Genomic DNA, 12367 nt, shown 5'->3' on the forward strand with positions numbered 1-12367 from the left:
GAAGGTCATTTTTTAGACTTCAGCCAGTCAGCAGAGACTACTGGATTGAACACCAGTGGAGGTGAACCTTCCTCAGTGTCCTCACATGTGCTCATAAACGGAAAGAGTTTTGACCTCACGTCAACGTTACTGAATGTGTACATGTGAGCTCTAGTCCCTGCGTCATAAAAGGAGATTTCTGCCTTTTTGAAATCTATTAGCACTCCAATAGTGGCTGGCTTGGCTTGCCCTTCCCCTCTCACCAATACCTTTCTTTTGTCGGTAGCAGTAAGAACATCGCTCCTTGTCAAGACCATGGTCCAGTATAGAGACCTGGGGTTAAATCTTATGGATCCTTTTTTTGCAACTGTTTCTCCAGCCACCCCTATGATGTAACAAGGTTTTCCAGCCACGCCGACCTCCCAGTACTGCCTGCCTTTCTCAAACCCAATGCTAGCCATGGCCCCGGTAACATGATTGTACCGTTTTGGGATGTCAGGCACTTTGAGCGGGGTCTTTAGGAGCCTCATTTCTTTGTTGTTATTTGACAGTTGGAGTTTTGGGTGCGCTGTGTCAGGGTCTATGGCTGGCTGAGCTGTGGGAAGAAAAAGAAGTGTTCAAAACAGATGATCAAGCAAATTCTTCAATCCAACCTTTGTAAATGTGCTCAAAAAACAGTCTATGGTTTTTGTTTTTAAACTTTAGTTTTGTTTGGTTTTCTTCCTATATTTTTAATATTATTTGCAAATTTAGAAGAATTTGAAGTGTGAGTTTGTTGGGAGAAATAAAATTAAAAGTTGTGGCAAGACCAACCGCTTCTATAGTGCATTCAATAATTAACTGCGTATAGATTTTTTTTTTTTTTTTTAAACTTCTCTACCTCCTGTACTACTGTCTAGAAGACTAGACAGATCAGGTAATGTTGTGTTAGAAACTATTACTGTGCAACAACATTCAGTAGCATTCATATACTTACAAATGTGGATAGCTTTTTCTGATTTTTCTCTCTCAAAATCTGTAGGGGGTAAAACCAAATTCACTTAATTCAATTTCATTACAGTCCATCCTAAGCACTTTCTTAAAAAAACAGCACAAGAGGGAAAGTAAGTAGCTGAAAAGTGAAGACTCTGCAGAGGGCTTGTCTATAAAGTGTACACTCAAAAGGCTGTTGTCCAGTTAATCAGTTGCATTCTCTTTGCCAGTGTTATTACGGAATCTTTTCTTATTCAGTGTAAAAATATGGTTCAGCAGTACATGAGGAGATCTTCCATATTTTATATAATGCATGATCATAGGGAACATGTTACTAGACTCTGTAATGAAACTAAAATTCCTGGCTGAACTTGTAGATTTATGTTACCTATGTAACCTAGGTCTGAGAAAGTTGTAATGATGGCAGTTCAGAGCCCTTTGGATCTAACATTACATTACAGGCTCTGGAATAAAACTGGTCTCTATATCACCTCCCTAGGCTCTGTTACAAAGCAAAGCAGAGCCAAAAAGTATAGCTCTATGGTCCAGGTGTGTTCAACAGGACACTGATCTGTGGCCAATGCAGCATGAAAATGCCAGCATGGGACAGTAAAGTGGGTTATAAACTGTGTTCAGATATGGATTACTGAACGGGGCCCATGAGCTCAGGGGAGCTCTAAGCCAGAGCCTCTGCATAAAGTCGCTGTTATGTATCTCTTATTTGTTGTTGAAAAAGGGGTATTTTGTTAATTTGCAGTTGGCTTTATTTGAGTGTACCTGCAATGTGTTAGAAAATGTGCATGTGTGCCAGGGGCGTACCTATAGACAATGCAACCAGCACGGAGGGTTCGTAGGCAAAGCAGGCCCTGCCTCATTACTTTTCTCACACATAGTGTCTTCAGTCAGTCTTCGCTAGTTTAATGAGACTGATCAACGATATATTTATTTTAGAACATCCAGGATACCTTATGGTTATGCTATATATCCCCTTGAAATGGTAAACCTGTCTCTGTCATGGTTTTCATCATTTTTGGGGCAAAATCGCCAGTAGCAAACTCTTATATGTACATAAACTATAGAAACTATTAAAAAGTTCCAGGCCCATGGGCTCATGGTTTCATAATCCGTCCATGGCTGTGTTTGGTGACCACTGACTACCCCGAAGTAACTGATAACAGAGTCATAATTTCGCCGCAAGCCAACAACATGACTAACAACATAACTCACCTTTAAATTTCTCCTTAAGCTCTTTGTTCTCGTCTTCTTTTGTCTTCAATGATTGCTGAAGTTGTTTTTTCTCCTCCTTCAAAGCTACATAGGGTGGAGGGGTGAATGAGTAGTTTTGACACTTTCATTTAAAACGTTTAAAACAAATATTGTTTGAATAACTGAAAACATTTTAAATATCTGTTGAACTCCTTGGTTTCTCTAGGGAGAAACATGTTTTTAAGTGAGCAACAACTATTATAGCTGCTTGAAGATATCACATATCACATATCCATCAAATCAAAAGTCTGGTATGAAAAAAGTGATGGCCTACAGTAGGCCGCCTACTATAATATTAAGGTTGGGCTTTGAGTTGATTGTCACTTCTAATCATCAAATTCAGCTTCTACCAAGATAATTTGGAAACAAATCTGTCATTCAAATATTTATTTTAGACACGGGTTGGGTGGGAGTCGCTGACCTACACAGGCTACATCCGACTGTTAGTGTTATGACTGTGGCTGAGCCCATGAGAAACACATTTGGGTCTCACCATCAGATGTCTCCTGTAGTTTCTTCAGCGTCTCTTCATTGGTGTTCTTTGCAGACACCAAATCATCTTTGTCCTTTTGCAATTTAGAAATTATTGTGTCCTTTTTGTCCAGCTGCTGTTTCATTTCTGACAGACATTCAACACATTGGCAGTTTAGACAAGGGAGATGAAAGCTTACGTAAGTCAAAGTTTTACATTATTAAACAGGGATGACAGAAAACATCCAGCAAGCTTATCAGTCAACTAGACTTGACAAGAATGATGTTCTTTTGTTTTGTCCCCAAAGTACTAAAACCATTTGCTACATAGGGTGGAGGGGTGAATGAGTAGTTTTGACACTTTCATTTAAAACGTTTAAAACAAATATTGTTTGAATAACTGAAAACATTTTAAATATCTGTTGAACTCCTTGGTTTCTCTAGGGAGAAACATGTTTTTAAGTGAGCAACAACTATTATAGCTGCTTGAAGATATCACATCACATATCCATCAAATCAAAAGTCTGGTATGAAAAAAGTGATGGCCTACAGTAGGCCGCCTACTATAATATTAAGGTTGGGCTTTGAGTTGATTGTCACTTCTAATCATCAAATTCAGCTTCTACCAAGATAATTTGGAAACAAATCTGTCATTCAAATATTTATTTTAGACACGGGTTGGGTGGGAGTCGCTGACCTACACAGGCTACATCCGACTGTTAGTGTTATGACTGTGGCTGAGCCAATGAGAAACACATTTGGGTCTCACCATCAGATGTCTCCTGTAGTTTCTTCAGCGTCTCTTCATTGGTGTTCTTTGCAGACACTAAATCATCTTTGTCCTTTTGCAATTTAGAAATGATTGTGTCCTTTTTGTCCAGCTGCTGTTTCATTTCTGACAGACATTCAACACATTGGCAGTTTAGACAAGGGAGATGAAAGCTTACGCAAGTCAAAGTTTTACATTATTAAACAGGGATGAAAGAAAACATCCAGCAAGCTTATCAGTCAACTAGACTTGACAAGAATGATGTTCTTTTGTTTTGTCCCCAAAGTACTAAAACCATTTGAAGACATGAGCAAAGCACCGGCAAGAGGTGTGTGAGGATTGTGTTTGTGGTCTCAGCAAAGCGCTGACTCTTTGGTCAGTATGCCAAACACATTTCCATCTCACCTTTGGCTTTCTTCTGTTCGGCATTCAGCTCAGCCTCCCTGTCCTTAAGTTTGCCTAAGGCCTCTTCCTTTTCGCCCTCTAGCTTGGTGATGTCTTCATTTTTTCTTTGCAGCTGCTTCTTCATGTCTGGAAAAAAGAGCAGTTCACTTTGACAATGAAGAATCAGGAAAGTTGAACTGAACTTCATCATGAAAGAGGGAAAAGTCTCACCTTCATTCGTCAGTCTGAGACGAGCACATTCTTTAGCCTCACCTACACTAACCCTCAGATCTACATAAAAAAAATAGTTAACAGTTGAAAGGCTGGAGCATTACATGAAATTGCAAGAGTTCTGAATATAAGGAGACTGCTGTAAAAAAAAAAAATAGCCATTGGCATATTTTTACTAGCTTCATGAAGCTAATTGCCTTAAGCATAAGCAAAGAATGAAATATTGAAGCTGGCTAAAGAATAACAGTGCTTTATATTTATTTAATGTTCTTGACAGCTAAAAGCTGGTTAAAGTAGCCATTTGTAATTTTGAACCTTACTGTCATTTTCAGTTTTCAGTTTAGCATTCTCTTGTTCTTTTTCTCCGAGTTGTTTCTTGAGATCTGAGAGGATAGTTAATGTTAAATCGTAGTCCTTTGAGCCATTTATCATGTATCACAATCATAAAAGAAAAAGCACAGGTAGCCACCATGTCTCACCAGCTATCTCATCTGCTGCCTTCTGTGTGAGGTCTTTCTTATTATTCAGAAGTGTGTTCATTTTATCCTGCATTTTAATGGTCTTTACAACTGAGGGGTCAAACACAGTGGAGAAGAAATGCAAACATGGTTTACTATATGAGCATAAAGAAACATTTGCACATCGCAGATTTAATGGATTGATCAGCTTACTCAGTGCCCCGTTTTCTTTGTCTAAACTTCCCAGCTTCTCACTACTGGCTTTGAGCTCCTCCTCCTTCATCTTAAGGTTGTTCATCAAGTCTGAGAGTGGAAATGATGGTAACATGATTTAACCACATTAAGCTTCAAAGTCTGATACTGACCTTTACAGAGTTTGATACAAAGTTTCAATAGGTTTGATTTCAGAAGGTCTTAACAGTTAGCAGGAGAAGGAGGAACATTGATATGTGAATTGTGACTGGACATGATGTTATCACCAGCAATCTCTTTTTCTGAGGACTGTCTGAGCTGTTTCAGTTTGGACTCGAAATCTCTGGCTGCTCTTTCCATGACTTCAATTTCTTCCTCTGAAAATAAGAAAATAAAACGATCAAAATATTCATAGGAATCCCACAAGAACTTTTCATTGAATGCTATGTATAAGTATCTAGTTAAACACGAGGTACTGGTACACACACACACACACTCATACACAGGAGGTACTGGTACACATACTCCGTATGCCAACTCCACAGTCTTCAGCTTTCATCCTATCAATCTCTTGGCGCTTCTTGTCCAGCTCAGTTTCTATTGCTGAAAAAAGGCAAACACACCCACATCATGTGAACAAGCTATTTGGTGACACTTTAAAAAATAAGAATGACATCTCCACCTATAAATGAAAAATGGTTTAGTAAGAAATTCATGTCACACAATGAAAATAGTAAAAAAACACACACACACAAACATGACACCAACCATTTATCTTTTTGGAAGAATCCTTTCTGGCTCTAGATAACCTGTCCTTCAGTTGGCTAATTTCGTCCTGTTGTTTCATCACCCTGATCACTGAAATAGAGACAGAGGGTGGATTAAGAAGGTGATACATCCCCAATGACCTTAGATACTTTCAAGAAGTAATACTGGTGGTACTAGCTAAACCGGCAGAGTATGATGGGAACAACACAGAAGTGATGGGATTAATGCCTGAAGAGGATACAAACACATTACAGCATTTACCGTAGCTGTTCCTTTGGGGAAAAAACTATGTTAAAGCAAAAAAGCTAACAACACTTGATTCATCATTACTAAAATCATACATTAGTACATTGTGAAATATGTTATTTCATTAAAAGTAACACTAAGTCAGAAATTATGTGGCCAAAAGCTTTGCAAAGTCCAAGTAATATTGCCTAATTCTTAGTGCGTACATATGTGAATATAGGCTAATGCAACTCACCTGATTGGATTTTTTCTGCTTCTTTGTCTTGTAGGGCAGCAATCTTTTCGTCCAGCTCAACCTCTAGCTCTTTTTAAGTAGACCAGAGTTCATTAAGAATGTTTTTCTGACTGAAAGTCATGAATCTTATATTTCACACACATGCAAAATTACAAAAATATGCTGTTATTACATATAACATCCTAGATATCACCATTTTTCCTACCAGCTATGCGTTTTAAGTACTCCTCGTTGTCCTCATGGATTGATGTATCTCTTTCCCTTAATACAGCAATGAGCGCTTTAACTGAGGAGAGGTAAATATAATAGGGGGTGTGATTAATTTTTGTTAAAGATGCACATACTATCAAGATACAGGCAAGGATTTGGATACACTTTTCAGTAAAAGAGAGAAATAAAATGTTATAGACTGACCACAATGAGCACACATATAATATTATATTATGGTCTATAGTGATTTGACTGGAATGTTGCTTGGATCAGGTTGGAATTGTTGCAGAAACATATAAGGATATGCATAGCCTGACTTTGTGTCAGCAGAAAAAATCTTACTGATAGTATCACCTGGAAATGAGCTACAGACAGTTTTTTCAGTCCAGTTTTTGTTCTGGCAGCCAGTGAGTGGGTGTAAAGCAGGTGATTTTGGTTGGTGACTAAGAGGACATGTTTTAATTTCAAGTGCAAAAGAGATACAGTATTAAGATCAATTGTCAATACATCATTACGCTTCTCTCACTGTGAAAAGCCTGGGAGTAGAAAAGTGGAACTCACTTTGTGTGGCAGCGGGACTCTTCCCTCCAAGTTCTGTTTGTACTTTTTTCAGTTCTTCAATTTTCTCCTCCAATTCCTTCTTCAGTTCTAAGTAAGTCACATACATGTATAATTGCATAAACATAAGGCGGTTCAAAGACATACTTTTTATTCTTCAATTGCATGTTTTGAGAGAGAGCTTGCTGGAGCCTTCACCTGTCTCATCTCCAGTTTTGCCCCCTATGGCTCTCTTCAGTCTCTCAATTTCACTGCTCAGCATGCTGATCCTAAGAACTAGGAAGAATATTCAAGAAACATGTAACACTTCAAATATTTTAGACTTTGTTTTAAAAAGCTGAAATGTAAAACAGAATAGCGCTGTATTGCCATACTTAATTTGGGAACGTCTTCGATTTGTCTCATGTTTTCTGTCACTTTCGTCTTCAGATCTGTGAGGTAGAGGTTTGTAAAGTTGGAGATCCAATGTAAACTCATCTCAAAACAGAGAAAATAAGGGGACCACTTTACAATAAGTCTCCATATAAATGGGTTATACATGGTTTATAAATAGGTTGTTAGTTAGGTTGTAAGTCATTAATAAGCCCTTATAAATGAGTTATAAACACAGTTTTTATACATCGATGGCAACCCACTGTTTATCCCTTACCTTTCTCTCTACTCTACTAGCCCAATTGCACACTCCCTACCATTTTGGGGAGGGGGGGGGGGGGGGGGGGGGCTCACAACGTGCCCCCCCAAAACAAAACTTTACAATAAGGTTCCATTTTGCCAGTTATAAATGTTTGTAACTGATTACTAGATGATGATGTGTTTCACACTTTACAATAAGGCTCCGTTTCGCCAGTTATAAATGTTAGTAACTGATTAATAAAGGGTGATTTGTTGTGTAATGAGTAGTAAGCAGTGACTTGATCTTGGATGGATGGATACTTTATTATTCCAGAGGGAAATTTTAGGACCTCCAGTAGCATCCAGACAAATTGTGCTTCCTTTGTTAGCTAGTGACGTGTCGACATGGGTCAGAAGGTCACAGACCAGCGCGCCCACGGCAAATAGCGAGCTTGAGTTTTATATCTTGCCTTTACGGGGGGGGGGGGGGGGGGGGCTTCTTGTGTTTCCGTTTCGTTCCCACTCCTTTTGATGGTAGGGAGTGTGCAATCAGGCTAGAAGAGCAAGTTAAGGGAAAGACAGTGGGTTGCCAAGATGGGGATCTTCCCAAATAGTGAGCCCGCATCGACGTATACAAACTGTGTTTATAACTCATGTATAAGTGCTTAATAATGACTTACAAAGGGTTTACAACCTAATTTATAACCTATTTATAAACGTTTTATAAACCATTTATAGTGGAGTCTTATTGTAAAGTGGTACCAAAATAAGTCAGCCAAAAGTCTATAGCAAGCAGGGGCGGACTGGGGGGAAAAAGTGGCCCGGGAGTTACTGTCAGACCGGCCCACTTAATACACGGCGCACTGCCCCCTCAATACAAGGCGGGTTGCACACTTAAAGCATTGCACGTATCGACCAGTATGTGGCCTTCTTGGAAAAATACCCATACAGTTAACATTACTTTGGATGGTTACAAAGAAATGACATCATATATGATTTTTTTTATAACATTTGAATCCACCAATTTGCCTGGATGGACACATTGAATACAATAATATTGGCTATTGTAACACTCCAAGGTAGGTATAGTTTGCTTGATGAATATGCTTAACTCTGGGCTAGTATCAGATGGTTATATGTATAACTACAGAGCCTTAAGGAATGAATGTCAGCGGAGAAATACCTCGCAATAAAGAAACTGGAATCAGAGGGTAGAATTAGTATGAGGTGGCTCCTGAGAAAATTCTCAGGGGGGGCATATTTTGATAATGATTAAGGCGACCCATACAGTAGTTACATTAAGGAAGACAATTGTATCAATTTGTTGTTAGCTAATTAACTCATACAGCAATACCTTTTTGACCACTAGATCACACAACAGAAATATTTCCCCTCTACCTACATAGCTAGAGTAGCTAGTTACAGGTGGAAAGCTATGAAAGAAAGTTGGAGCAAACATGATGTGACTCCACTTTAAGCTATCCAACTTTTTAATTATTCATATGTATCAAAAGCTGAATGATGCAACAAAGCTTAACAGGACACGTGATATGTCCAGTAACAACATAAAGAAGGGGGCAACATATATGTTAAGACATTTATATATATATATATAAGTAGCCTATATTATATATAAGTCTATATATAAGTCAAAACCAACTATATTTATTGACTGATCTTGAAAGTAATGGCAAAAGCTAAGTCATCACATAGAAAATAACTCAGTGTAAGTGCAAGAAGCTAACATTCACACTGTAAAACCTATGAAACATGACCATGGTATATGGGAATACAGACCGCGTTAGCCACTTCACAGCCTGCTAGCAATTTTCTTTCATTCCAATTCTTGGATATAAGATATCAACCCCTTTGTAGAAACCTGTTGAATGGATATGTTTGGTCTAGGAAGTCCTAAATGTTTTGTTGTCATTTATCTTCGTTAGTACGCCGACTTTCAAAGAGCGAATCCAGTTGTGGCACTGAATGTTAAAAATTGATTTAACATGAGAGTCAATGAGAGAGATCTGGGGCGATTTCCATTTTGCCCCAAAAAGGGGCGGGGTCATTTGTATCACCACGTTGGTCTGACTGTTGCCTGAGTGACTGTTGGCTGATTCGACAATGAATGGTTCAGAGGCAGATCAGACCATAGACATACGTATATACATGTTTGTGTACATGTATATGTACATGTATATATGTCTATGGATCAGACGGTCTAGTGGTAGAATCTGACAGAAAAAAAACTCCCCCGAGGCAGTGCGTCGCCCCAATCGCCTATGGACAAGCCGCCCCTGGTATGAACTATATTTTAGAAATTAACAGTACAGAACATACAATGGGGTGTGAAGATCAGTGGTATCAGTAGTGTTGCATGCTGGGTGTGTGATTGTGTGTATGTGTGTGTGTGTGTGTGTGTGTGTGTGTGTGTGTGTGTGTGAATAGAGGGGTGTGGAAGGTGTCTGCGATTTAGTGATGCAAGTGTTGAAAAGGCTAGAGTGATTTAATAACGCCTAAAACAAAATTATACTGACGGAAGACATTAGATAAGTAAAGAAGACACTTCAGAAAATGTTCGAAAAATAGGCATCATAATTGTAAATACAGATCGCTTGGAGTAGTATAACAATTAGTCCGCGAATGTATCTCCCCATAGATAACAGAGTCAATTATACGTGTTCTGCAAAGCATAGAATATAGTCAGTGCCGGCGAAGTCAGTGGTGAGGAACGCGTGCTGATTGGAGTGGACCGGTATTTTGGACCATCCCAACCCCGCTGGCCCACCAGGGATTCCCCCGGTATATCCCCGATGGCCAGTCCGCCCCTGACACCAAGTACAACTATATCACCTGTGTATTGTTCCTTAATTGTGGAACAGCTGTCGATTACTTCCTGTTTAGATTTCTCCAAGGCTGGAAAGCAGAGGGAAGAGAGAGAAAAAAAAAACAGGTTTAATGTAATGTAAATGTCAGACCTGCATATATGGGTCACAACTTGAATGTCAGAAAATGTAAATTGTACTTCTAAACATTTGTTTTTCATGCTGAGCATAGCTCTTTTCATGTTGGAAGAGATAGAGAAGAAGAATTTGTGTGATGTTAGTGTGTCTTTTTATTTCCAGAGAGTCTTACCATTGTTTTCAGCTTTTATTTTAGCATTTTCCTCTTCCTTTATACTGAGCTGTTTCTTGAGGTCTGAGAAAATAAGTAATTTTTTACATTGGTATGTTTTTCTGATCCGGCCATCAAAAACTATAATCTCTGGAAAGTTATACAAGTACCAATCATTCCTTACCATCAACTTCCTCTGCCATTCTCTGTTTCAGGTCTTTGTTCTCATTTAAGAGTTGATCCATTTTATCCTGCATTGTAATCATCTTGCCGACTATTGAGTTATAAAAAACTTCGATTTAGTATCCATGGATATGGTGCAATGTTTGTCTCAAAATGGCCAAGAACATTCATGTGCTGTGGTACGTAATATGGTATAACACATTGAAACACAGTGTTTGAGAAGACATTTGTTACATTAATGCTCATGTGTGTTCATATTTCTCATTACACAATAAAAAAAACATACATCACTTCTGATTGGCTGGCAGGTGTCAGGATTTTCTGTATAAAAGAACTCCTATGAAGTGGAACCAGTAAAAAAGTTCTATATCTGCGCTCTGGAAACTTTGAATGGTAGATATAACAACCATAGTAAATGAAAGTTGACTGAAAAGCTGCCAAGGGTACTACAGTGAGTGTGTAGTCATGCGAGCTAATGAATGAACAACATAGATGTATACTCTCATTTGCCAAGTGGTGTAAACACCACAAATTCTGTGGTTAAATAACATGTTAACTGGAGAACCAGCAGGATAGCTGGATAGCAAGCACAGAGTTGGAAACAGCTAGCAAGCTAAAGGATTTGGGCTTAGCAACAATAATCAACTGTTACCTAGCAAAGTATCCAACATTATCCTTGTCTGTGACTAAAGAAAGTAGGACTACAAGTACTATCACTGTTGGCCTTCTTTTTAAACTGAACCAAATGTTTTCTTTGTAGGCTATACATGCATGCCTAAAATAAATACATGGCAACAGGGAGAATATCCTGATAATCTGCTCCATCTGCTTGCTCCTGATTCTCTCTTCTCCTTCCTTTCCTTCTGTCCCCTCTTTTCCCTCTGCTATCTCTATTTCTATACCCGGCCAAACTAAGATTTTCCTTTCCCTAGCAGCCTTAGCACTTGCTCTAGGGTGTTCTGTGAAGTGCCTAGAGACAATTTAAATTGTGATTGGTGATATACAGTATAAATGCGATTGGATTTGATTGAATTGAACATAAGCAGGATAATGGCCTTCGAGGTGTCCCGTTATATGCTTATCCAGTTTTCCTCTGCCTAGTCCAATATTTTCGTATAAAGGGACACCTTTGTGGCAAACAGAAAGAAACAATAAAAGGCTGATCTACTTACTAAGTGCTCCGTGTTCCTTATCCAAATGCTGCAGTCTGTTATTACTGCTGATCAGCCCTTCCTTTGCCTCCTGAAGTTGTTTTATCATTTCTACAAAATATATATTACAATTAGAAACAAACTAGACTGATCTGAATAGTATTATAAATACATGAATTAAAGATATATGTTAACATGTCAAATTATGACAAATATGTCTCTATAAAATAATAACTCTGTTTTCAGTAAGCCCAAGAGTTGAAGTAGGTTAGGATCAAAGGTCACCTTCCATCTCTTTCTCAGAGGATTGTCTGAATTTTTTCAACTTAGCCTCCAAATTTCTGGCCTCTTTCTCCAAAGCAGCAATTTCTTCCTCTTAAAGATGAAAGAATAATGAAGAATAGAAGAAACATTATTTGCTTTGTAAGAATACTACTCATAGAACGCATTAAGTAAACATGAGGAAGTTCTCCCACTCACTCCGTTTGCCAGTTCCACAGTCATCAGCTTTTATTCTGTCAATCTCTTGGCGCTTCCTCGCCAGGTCATCCTCAAATGCTGTAAATAGTTA

General features: G+C 38.6%; 1 protein-coding gene across 1 annotated transcript in view; it reads right to left on the reverse strand.

Annotated features, from left to right (window-relative positions):
* Positions 1-4: 4 nt before the first annotated feature.
* LOC308363391 (uncharacterized protein) overlaps positions 5-12367 on the reverse strand; it is a gene marked incomplete at its 5' end in the record, with an annotated part of 83694 nt that continues 71331 nt past the window's right edge. Inside the window, 23 exons of the mRNA XM_080836202.1 lie at positions 5-574; positions 956-994; positions 2179-2262; positions 3458-3583; positions 3863-3988; positions 4073-4132; positions 4393-4455; positions 4552-4641; positions 4744-4833; positions 5010-5099; positions 5248-5325; positions 5491-5580; positions 5972-6040; positions 6177-6257; positions 6743-6829; positions 6938-7015; positions 7114-7170; positions 10202-10264; positions 10484-10546; positions 10647-10736; positions 11818-11907; positions 12082-12171; positions 12277-12354. Coding sequence (XP_080692328.1) covers positions 6-574; positions 956-994; positions 2179-2262; positions 3458-3583; positions 3863-3988; positions 4073-4132; positions 4393-4455; positions 4552-4641; positions 4744-4833; positions 5010-5099; positions 5248-5325; positions 5491-5580; positions 5972-6040; positions 6177-6257; positions 6743-6829; positions 6938-7015; positions 7114-7170; positions 10202-10264; positions 10484-10546; positions 10647-10736; positions 11818-11907; positions 12082-12171; positions 12277-12354 — 2351 coding nt within the window. The 3' untranslated portion in view covers position 5. The remainder of the gene's footprint in view (positions 575-955; positions 995-2178; positions 2263-3457; positions 3584-3862; positions 3989-4072; positions 4133-4392; positions 4456-4551; positions 4642-4743; positions 4834-5009; positions 5100-5247; positions 5326-5490; positions 5581-5971; positions 6041-6176; positions 6258-6742; positions 6830-6937; positions 7016-7113; positions 7171-10201; positions 10265-10483; positions 10547-10646; positions 10737-11817; positions 11908-12081; positions 12172-12276; positions 12355-12367) is intronic.

Source organism: Sprattus sprattus, assembly GCF_963457725.1.
Source record: "Sprattus sprattus genome assembly, chromosome: 4".
In the NCBI taxonomy this organism is placed as follows: Eukaryota; Metazoa; Chordata; class Actinopteri; order Clupeiformes; family Clupeidae; genus Sprattus; species Sprattus sprattus.